This window comes from Lygodium microphyllum, chromosome 11, assembly GCF_053477565.2.
Source record: "Lygodium microphyllum isolate KBCC chromosome 11, Lygodium_microphyllum_v1.1.10, whole genome shotgun sequence".
Taxonomy (NCBI): domain Eukaryota; kingdom Viridiplantae; phylum Streptophyta; class Polypodiopsida; order Schizaeales; family Lygodiaceae; genus Lygodium; species Lygodium microphyllum.
This window is the reverse complement of record NC_141145.1, coordinates 79,662,311-79,672,651: the sequence shown is the minus strand read 5'-3', so window position 1 is coordinate 79,672,651 and position 10,341 is coordinate 79,662,311. Positions and strand designations below refer to the sequence as shown.

Below are 10,341 nucleotides of genomic sequence, written 5' to 3'. Positions count from 1 at the left end.
TGTTGCTCATTGCCACATGCCTAGCATCTATAACTTGTACTCATTGTTCACACACACACACACACGTATATATATATGCACACACACATATAGAAATAGAACAATAGTGTTTATATAGACTTATCACTTAGTCATGCATATGCACATACACATCTAACTTGTTGAATAAATTGTAACACTAAATACTAATATAACATAACAAAGAAAATTCTAAAGTGTCTTAACATGTCTTAGCATTTAAGTTTTACAATAAAGACTTGAAATTGAGAAACAAAGTCTTTGTGTTTAAATTGATTGATTTATTTTAGAAAGTTTATTCTTGATTAATATTTATCCTAGTCACTTCAACGCTTTAATGCATCCTTATAAAATCATCTAGTTATCATCTTTGACATACACTTTCAAATATTTCTTCTAACCTTACTAAAACTTTGAACCTAGCCTTTACTCTCATGCCAATATTTTTTAAAAAAATTAATGTTTGGTGTTCTTAAAGTTTAAAAAAGCCTTGAAATTTTTTTACAAAAGATTTTAAATCATGGTGATTTCGGTTATAATATAATCAAGAAATCTACAACCGAGAAAAACTTACGTTACAAGTCCAAACTTTGCAAAAACCGAAAATTTAATGTAAAACGAAGTGCAGAATTTTCCAAAATTAAAAAAACCCTGAAAAATAAAGAGAAAAGTTAATAACATTGGAAATTTTCAACTTTGGTTACGAAAATACATTTGCAATTCAATTGTTAAAATATTATAAAACCTCGGAAAGGCGTGAGAAACACTGATAACGGGTCCGACGTGGCAGAGGACTAATGTCCGTTTCAGCTGAAAGGGACCCCGTCAACAGTAATCCGCCACGACCACTATCTACTAGACAGTCTGCCACTAGCATCCTTTGAACCACAATCCTGAAAACCCTAATTGTGGCCAAGAGGTCCTCCGCCATAGCCTGATCTGGAGGCAGAGGCTGAGAGATGGACTTTCCTAGCGAAGGCAGGCATCATCACTCCCTTCTTCACCTTTTGCTTTGGAAGAAGACACAGAGCTAGTAGCAGCATTTTTCTACTGGCTGTGGAAGGAAGAATCGTTTTATACCAGTACCAGCATACTAAAAGAAGAGCTGCCGAAATCGGAAATACGATTCCTAGCAGCATCTTAAAGATATGGAAAAACGACAAGTGATGCGAGGCGACGACATACCTGACACCGCCCTTGAATGCATCTTTTCCTGCATTGAAGATGCTTCGGTCCGCAGCGCTGTCTCTTGTGTCTGCAAGAAATGGTACGACATTGACCGGCGCACTCGCAAGGGTGTGACCATTGCCTGCTGCTATGCCATTGACCCAGCAAGTCTTACACGACGCTTCAAAGCCCTTGAAGCAGTGAAGCTGAAGGGGAAGCCCAGGGCAGCCATGTTCATGCTCATTCCAGAAGATTGGGGGGGATATGCTAAGCCCTGGATTTCTGAAATGGCTGTAAACTGCCGTTGCCTGAAGTCCATTCACCTTAGGCGGATGATTGCAACTGATGAAGACTTGTGCATGATTGCCAGAGAACGAGGCCACATGTTGCAGGTCCTTAAGCTTGAGAAGTGCTCTGGCTTCTCTACTTCAGGTCTTAGAGCCATCACTGAGTCCTGCAGGTACATATAATTAGCTGTGCATTGAGCTTGGGAGAGAGAATCATGATTTTGGTTAATTTAACACTATTGCTTGCATGAAAGAGAACAATGTGAAAAATAAAGCACCGTGTGAAGTTATTTTGATATTATTCAACAGTTCTGCAATTATTGAGAACTTTTATTGACAGTGAAGGCTGACCACATAGATAAGGGGTGCAATGGAACAGTACAATGTAGCATAGGGATTTCAGACGGATAGAAAATATGGATTTCACAATTCTCTTACAGTCTTCATAGCTTCCACATCAACATGAGCTCAATTTGGCTTGGAAGCATGGTGTAAAGAACTTGAGTTACTGCTGAGGCATTCATCTAGCATTAGATGTAAACAGAATTGAGTGCACAGCATCTTGGAAAGCTGGCTAGCACAGCCGCACCATAAGGATACTTTCCATGTATCTAAAACTGGAAGTTGTGGGCCATGGGTAACCTAAATACCATCACTTTGGCTCATAACTCAGGCTTACCTTCAATCTTCTGCTGAGCCTTGTGCATAATGATGAGATCATGCTCCAGCAGAAATCTGATATGGTCTCTGGACTCCATGGTAGTTTGATAGTGAACCTCCGTGTGTTGAACACCAGCAAATTTAGCCAAAGAGGTTGCATCTGATACAAATAGGCATTGAGGAGAGAGAAAGACTAAAAATGTAGATACTTGAGGGGAGAGAAAAACTGGGCGACAACTACAGTCTGTAGGTGACTATGCAAGAAGTGTAGGGGACAGTTGGAGAAGAGAGAAACTTTGCAAATGCAAATGTTTGATAGGTGGCGATAGTGCATGATTGATGGCAACAGCTCCAATTGATGACGTCGGCAAATAACGCAAGCTTCAGAGCGCAGGCGATAGTTCTAGGGTATCAGCCGATAGCTCCAAGATGTAGGCGATAGCTCATAGGTGGAGTCAGAGACTGGAATTAGGCTCCAAATGATAGAATACAACAAGGAGAAGGTCTACTGATCGCAATGTCCTCCACGAATGGGGTGTGGGTAGCAGAGATACGGCTCTTGAAGCTTGTAAAAACGAGATTGAGGGAGAGTGGTGGGCTACATGTCTATTTATAGAAAGTTTGGGCACCCAAATTAGGGTTTGGCATGTGGGACATAGTAACTCTCTAGGATGGTGTTTCTTTTTAAAACAACAAAGTTTCTTCATTAATTAAGCATATTTTGGGGCTATGTTAGTCAGGCTAATGCATTTTTAGCTCTCCAACAAGAGCATTAGAGAGGCCCAAAAGAGTAGGTGACAACTTTCCTAGGCCTTAGGATAGTAGGCAATCAATTCCTGGGCTGGAAACAGCAAACACCAGGATCATTAGAGCTGTAGGCAGCAAGCGACTACTGATTGGGGCAGGTCTTCATGAAGATATTCTGAATTCTCTCCCCAACATTCTCTATCATCCTTCTGCCAATTCTCAGTCATTCCCAGCAGGTTACAGCCATTAAAGGTAGACAGCATATGTGGCTACATAAAGTCTATCAATTTTGGCTTTCCAAAAACCCAATCCCTTGGACACATGGAGGGCCCAACCACATGGCACCAAATAGCTGACGAGAGACCAAACCTTTCTCACCATTGGACAAGAAAGAAACTGATGATGAGAGGTTTCTTCACTCACCGTGCAAATTATAATTTGTAATTTGCGCTAGTTTCCTTCACTAATGCATGGCTTAAAGGGACTTACCAAAATGATTCTTTAAATCGTTCAATACAAATTTGAAGCTTCAATTTTGGCTGGTAGCAGTTATAATTGCAAAGGGCTATCTTATATTCATACTTTCCTAATCAATAGAGGGCATACACAGTCGGAATCGTGACAAGAGTAGAAAAACTAGCAAATAAAAACTGTTTTTGTTTAGCATTTAGAAGCTTGATGGAAATTGTGTGTAATTTGTATGTGCTGGTTCCCTGCAATTATGTGTGTTCTATCTGCATGTCCAGATTCCTGAGAGTCCTTGTCTTGGAGGAAAGTTGCATCGAGGACAATGGGGGCAGGTGGCTTCATGAGCTGGCTTTGCACAATTCATCATTAGAAGTGCTGAACTTTTCTGGAACAGATTTGCAGAGTGTCAGTATTGGTGACCTCCTCACTCTAGCAACAAATTGCAAATCGTTGTCATCATTGCAGCTGAATGAGCTTGACCTAGAAAGCTTAGATGGTGTTTTGAGCAGAACAACAAGTCTATCTGAACTCGGAGGAGTTTCAGTGGGCTTCAACGATTATTTGGGTCAACATCATAGTGTGGCAATTAGTCTGCCGACAGGCTTAACTTCATTAGTTGGACTCTACTATATGGGTATGAATGAAGGAGATCTGATTGTGAATGCCCTGGTCCAACCAATTGCATCAGGGTTGAAGAAGGTCGATCTGCAGCTTTCACTTCTTACTGTAAATGGTCATTGCCAGCTCCTTGCAAAATGCTCAAATCTGGAGGATTTGGAGGTAAATTTCCTTTAGTTTGACATTGGTTTTTTCCCAGCTTTAATTGGTCAATGAGTTTATATTATGTACAAGATCTTACAGAGAAGGATTCAGCTTCAAAAGCCTCTTTACCAACTTGTACAAGTTGCATTAATAATCAGTCAATAGTTCAAAACGTTCCTCTTTCAAATAAGAAAAAGACGATAAAGTTAGAATACCTCCTTTCAATTGTGCTTTCAAAACTTTTCTCTCTGTGTCCTCATCTGAATGGATTTTGGTTAGTTTTTCATGCTAGTATCTACCATGAAGAAGTTACTTATATCTATGGCTTAATTGCTCGCTAATCACTGTATCATGGAAAAGCTGTTGTATATAACATGCTGATTACTGTGCTACTATATGTCACTTAGAAGAATCATTGTAACTTGTTGCAGGTGTTCAATGCTATTGGTGACGAGGGCCTTGAAGTCATTGCAAATAACTGTAAAAACCTGCGCAGGCTTCGGGTGGAGCATGGAGATGGAGACAGAGATGTACAGCCAGGCTTTGTAACTCAAAGGGGTTTAACCTGTGTTGCATTGGGCTGCCATCATCTCGAACACATAGCAGTATATGTTTCTGACTTGGATAATACTGCTTTGGTGGCAATTGCAAAAAGCTGTTCAAAGCTCAAAGATTTTCGGCTTGTAGTATTGGACGAAGGGAATGACATTACCGAGCGTCCTTTGGACAAGGGATTGCGGGCCATAATGCAAGGATGCCCTGGCATGCAACGCTTTGCATTTTATGGCAGGCCTGGCTTGTTAACTGACAAAGGCATGGGAGACATTGGAAGGTATGGCCAGAAGCTGAGGTGGGCCTTGTTTGGATTACCTGGTGAAACTGACACGGGTCTCAGCCTCTTTGCTGATGGTTGCCCTAGTCTTGAAAGGTTAGAGATCCGGGATTGTGTCTTCACAGAGGCTGGCATTACGGCAGCAATTTTGAAGATGGATGCTTTGAAATATGTCTGGGTGCAAGGTTTTGCAACAACAGGTACAGGAAAGGATTTGCTGCCTTTGAAACGAGCTTCCTGGAATGTAGAATACATAGCTGCTAAGGATGTGCCTGAAGAGGTGGGACAGCCGGCACAGTTTCTGGCTTACCGCTCTTTGGCTGGGACTCGGACAGATAATCCACAAACGGTTGTCTGCCTCGATTGATATGGTAGTGGATTCCCTTCACATATGTGATATTCTTACTGAAGTAAAATGTATATGCTGCTGAAATGTGCAGCAGCTCTTCTATCTCTATGGATCTGCAAAATATCCTATTTTTAGAAAACAGAACAGGAAAGGACTCTCTGATTGCATCATAAGAATTTCACTACAGCAAATAAAGTGAATTCCTTTAGCTGTTATGTGCTCCTACCCTAAGTAAGGAAGCTACGCTGTGGTCCTTTGTGCAAGGCAGAAGTAAAGAATTGGTTGTTCTTTACTTGGCAGGCCTAACAAGGCTGTTGAGTGTATGCTACTTGTTCAGATCATAGCCACTGCACCCTGACCAAACAGAGGGTAGGGGTTGCAAATCAAATCAAGGCCTACATTTGAATGGTTGCCTGATTTTTGAAATCACAAGGGCAATCTTAAGAAACTTCTCATAATTTGATACAAGGTAATGTGTTTTAGTAGATATCTATACATGTTTCTATCTGAAAGGGTTAAAGATGCGCCAAGTTGCAAGGTAATGTTTTTTAGTAGATATCTATACATGTTTCCATCTGAAGGGTTAAACATGTGACAAGTGCTTGAACCAACTTATGTCATTTGGCATCAAAATATGTTGCGAGCACGTTTTGACCTTAACAGGAAAAACTGTGATAACTCGAGGCCCTTCGAACTTGCATAGCGGCAGAGTAGTCAGGAAACACGGTGACTTCCCTTGATGGCTTTTTGGTGAGGCTATGGCCACGCCGATCTCGTGAGAGTATATAACAAGCCCTAGATACAGTCCGATACATTTCGTGAGAGTATATAACAAGCCCTTTTTGCAAGAAACCCATTGTGCAAGCCAACACATGTCACGCCAATGACCTGAAGGCCCAGCTGGTTTACGCCAGCAAAGATTGTGCGCATTCAAGCTGAGTTTCGATTCCCAAGCATGGCTCAATCTTAATTTGCCTCACCCGCATGGGGGTTTTTCTTGGCACCTTAATAAACCAAATTGCATTAGAGAAAAAGATAAAACCAAATTTCATGTCTAAGGATCGAGTCACTATGGGGCCCTCGCTTTGGTTGAAGTGGAATTTGGAGGGGGGAGGGGGGGGCGCCTTGGCCAAGTCCCTCAGCAAAAAGTTTTTTTTTTCCAATCCCCGCTCCGCAGGGCCTCTAGCGCCACAACTTGTCGGTCTCTCTCTCTCTCTGTGTCTCTCTCGTGTGTCAGAGCCTTGTACCTTTGGTTTTCCTATGCATACAAAGCTAAGGTATTGTTATGATAGATTACGACACACAATAGTTATTCCAAGTGATATAGATTATGCATATTATAATATGGAATAACTAATAGATACTATATCATGAGCCTAATATATCTATACTACATTATTATTATTTGAGCTACAGGTTCGAGAAAGTGTCGAAGCACCACGGTGCTCCCAAACCTAGCTCTCAAACCAAACCAAAGTGGCATTAGTTGCTCACATGATTGGGAGCAAAAGGAAACATAAGTGGCCATTTATGTCACATGATTGGGGGTAGAGAGAAACTTGATCTCTTTCCACCACCTTCTCCTCTCACTCTCACTCTCACTTTCATGGGTAGCAAGCAGGAGCCAAAAAAGACACAGGAGCAAGCATGTAGTAGGCAAGTAGCAAGCAGGCAACAGAGAAGTCAGGAGCAAGCAGTAGGTAGCAAGCGGGTCAGTCTCTCTCTCTCTCTCTCTCTCTCTCTCTCTCTCTCTCTCTCTCTCTCTCTCTCTCAGGACGTTTTTGTTTTCAGTGGCCTCTCTCTCTCTCTCTCTCTCTCTCTCTCTGCGCAGGGCCACGGTGTCTCACCGTGTGTCATCAGAGAGGTGCAGTCTCTCTCTCTCTCTCTCTCCATGTCTGCCGTCACAGAGAGAGAGGGGGCACGTGCTTGCGTGCTTGTGGGGACGAGAGATGAGAGAGGCTCATGCTTGTGGGGACGAGAGGCACAATCTCTCTGTCTCTCCATGTCTGCCATCAGAGAGAGAGCTCTTGGTTAATGCAGAGAGAGAGAAAGAGGCCAGTGCAGAGAGAGAGAGAGAGGCGAGGGGGCACGCATATTGCCAAGTGGCAAAGGCGGAGGAGGCCCGTGCTACTGCTGTCAGCGCCTACTGGACGACGCTGCTGCTGGCGTTGCGGATGCTGGCACTACTAAAGGTCTGGGCCCGCGCTGTGGAGGACGAGGCCGAACGCGGGGGGAGAGAGAGAGAGAGAGAGAGAGAGAGAGAGAGAGAGAGAGAGGCATTGTTACAGGCATTGTGGACACTGCAACTACTGCGGATGACAAGGCAGAACACGGAGAGAGAAGGTGTCACCTCTCTCTCTCCCTCTCATAGGCATTATAGTCTATAGAGAGAGAGAGAGAGAGAGAGAGAGAGTTATAGTTAGTTAGTAATATATAGTTAGCTAGTTAGTAATAGATAAATACTTAGTTAGTTAATAATAGATATAATAGTTACTAATATATATAGTTAGAGAGAGAGAGTTGTGTGTATGTGTGTGTGTAAGAGGGAGAGAGAGAGAGAGAGAGAGTATTTTCCCGTTCGTAGGGTGTGTGTGTATGTGTGTTTTCGTGTTTATTTATTTAGATTAGTAAGTTTTTACGTTAGTTAGTTTAGTTAGTTACATTAGATCAGTTAGTTTAATTTAGTTTAGTTTACGGTTGGTTTAATTTTGTTATTTTGGTCTAGTAAGTTAGTAGGTTTTAATTGTTTGTGGTTAGTTGATTAGATTAGTAAGTTAGTAAGTTAGTAAGTTAGTAAGCTGTTTAGGGTTAGTTTATTTTTTTGTTTTAGTTTTACTTTAAATTATAAGTTAGTTTAGTTGGTTAGTAAAAAAAGTTTAGGGTTAGTTTAATCCTTTGTTTTAGTTTAGTTTACTTTAAAGTTTAGGGTTAGAGAATGATAAGTTAGTTTAATTTAGTTAGTTTATTTAGTTATTCCAAATTTTTATTTGATTTGATTTACTTTATGTTCTAGTTTATTGATTGTTTAGTTTAGTGAGATAGTTAATTGGGAGTTAACTTTAAATAGTAAGTTAGTTAGTTAAATAGTAAGTTAGTTTAGTTGGTTTACTTTAGTTATTAAATTAGTTAGTTTAATTTAGATTAGTTAGTTAGTTAACTTTTTATGTTGGTTTAATTTTGTTGCTTGCATTAGATTAGTTTATTTTTGTTTATTATCCATTAGATAATTTAGTTAGATTGATTGGTTAGTTTAGTTTAGTTAGTTGGTCAACTTTAGTTTAGTTAGTTAGTTTAGTGAGATACTTATTTAGTAAGTTTTAATTATTTTTATTATTTAGTAAGTTTAGTGAGATGTTTTCTTTATGGAGATAGTATAGATTAGTTTAGTTAGATAGTTAACTGGGAGTTAACTTTAAATAGTAAGTAAGTTAGTTAAATTGTAAGTTAGTTTAGCTGGTTTAGTTTAGTAAGTTTTTTACTGTTGGATAGTTTAGTTAGATATGTTTGCTTATTAGATTAGTTAGTTTAATTTAGTTAGTTAGTTAGTTAGCTTTTTATGTTGGTTTAATTTTGTTTCTTGCCTTAGATTAGTTTATTTTTGTTTATTATCTATTGGATAGTTTAGTTAGATTGATTGGTTAGTTTAGTTTTGTTAGTTAATTAACTTTAGTTTAGTTTAGTTTATTTTAGTTAGTTAATTGGTAAGTTAGTTCGTTAGTTAACTTTAAATAGTAAGTTAGTTAGTTAAATAGTAAGTTAGTTTAGTTGGTTTAGTTTAGTAAATTAGTAGATAAATTGATGATTGATTAGTAAGTTAGTAGGTTTTACCTTAGATTAGTTGCTTACCTTACTTTAGTTTGTTGATTAGTAAGTTAGTAGGTTCTACCTTGCAGTAGTTACTTACCTTAGCTTACTTTAGTGAGATATAGCAAGTTAGTAGGTTAGTTAGTTAGTTGGTTGGTTAGTTACTTTAGATTGTGTGTTATGTTAATTTTTTATTTATGGATATAGTTTAGGGTTAGTTTGTTTTTTGTTTTAGTTTATATGTGTTATGGGTTAGTTATGAGAGAGAGAGAGAGAGAGAGAGAGAGAGAGAGAGAGAGAGAGAGAGAGAGAGAGAGAGAGAGAGAGACTCTCTCTCTCTCTTTGTGTTAGGTTGTAAATTTTGTTTGATGTATTTATTGGTTTAAATAGTTAGTTAAATAGTAAGTTAGTTTTGTTGGTTTACTTTAGTAAGTTTTTTACTGTTAGTTAGTTTAGTTAGATACGTTAGCTTATTAGATTAGTTAGTTTAAAGTAGTTAGTTAGTTAGTTAACTTTTTATGTTGGTTTAATTTTGTTGCTTGCATTAGATTAGTTTATTTTTGTTTATCATCTATCGGATAGTTTAGTTAGATTGATTGGTTAGTTTAGTTTAGTTAGTTAGTTAATTTTAGTAAGTTTTAATTATTTTTTTGTTTAATCGATTGGATTAGTAAGTTAGTTAGTTATTTTCTTATGTTATTTTGATTTTTTATTTGTGGATATAGTATAGATTAGTTTAGTTAGATAGTTAACTAGGAGTTAACTTTAAATAGTAAGTTAGTTTAGTTGGTTTAGTTTAGTATGATATATATATATCTCTCTCTATCTCTCTCTCATGTTGTAAATTTGTTTTGATGTATTTATTGGTTTAAATAGTAAGTTAGTTAGTTAAATAGTAAGTTAGTTTTGTTGGTTTACTTTATTAAGTTTTTTACTGTTAGTTAGTTTAGTTAGATACATTAGCTTATTAGATTACTTAGTTTAAATTAGTTAGTTAGTTTCATTTAGTTAGCTAGTTAGTTAGCTTTTTATGTTGGTTTAATTTTGTTGCTGAGAGAGAGAGAGAGGTTTGTTTGGTATGGTTTAATGTATTGGTATTTTGGTTTATTTGGTGCAGTTTGTAGGTTGGTTAGTTAGAGAGAGAGAGAGTAGGTTAGTTGTTAGTTACATTAGTTGGTTAGCTAGGTAGAGAGAGAGAGAGAGAGAGAGAGAGAGAGAGAGAGAGTAGATCTCTCTCTCCACGCTCT

At 38.5% G+C, this 10,341-nt stretch overlaps 1 protein-coding gene across 1 annotated transcript; it reads left to right on the top strand.

Moving 5' to 3' along the window:
- Positions 1-869: 869 nt before the first annotated feature.
- LOC148029007 (coronatine-insensitive protein homolog 1b-like) lies at positions 870-5,803 on the top strand. The gene is made up of 3 exons (XM_087687785.1): positions 870-1,645; positions 3,626-4,127; positions 4,541-5,803. The coding sequence occupies exons 1-3, from the start codon at positions 1,167-1,169 to the stop codon at positions 5,306-5,308; spliced, it is 1,749 nt and encodes a 582-aa protein (XP_087543911.1). The 5' UTR covers positions 870-1,166; the 3' UTR covers positions 5,309-5,803.
- Positions 5,804-10,341: the final 4,538 nt, after the last annotated feature.

Bases quoted from the DNA above. Each gene is read 5' to 3' on its own strand.
- LOC148029007 (XM_087687785.1), top strand. From the start codon at position 1,167: ATGGAAAAACGACAAGTGATGCGAGGCGACGACATACCTGACACCGCC. The intron at 1,646-3,625 runs GTACATATAATT...CTGCATGTCCAG, and splicing joins GCCATCACTGAGTCCTGCAG to ATTCCTGAGAGTCCTTGTCT. The intron at 4,128-4,540 runs GTAAATTTCCTT...AACTTGTTGCAG, and splicing joins CAAATCTGGAGGATTTGGAG to GTGTTCAATGCTATTGGTGA.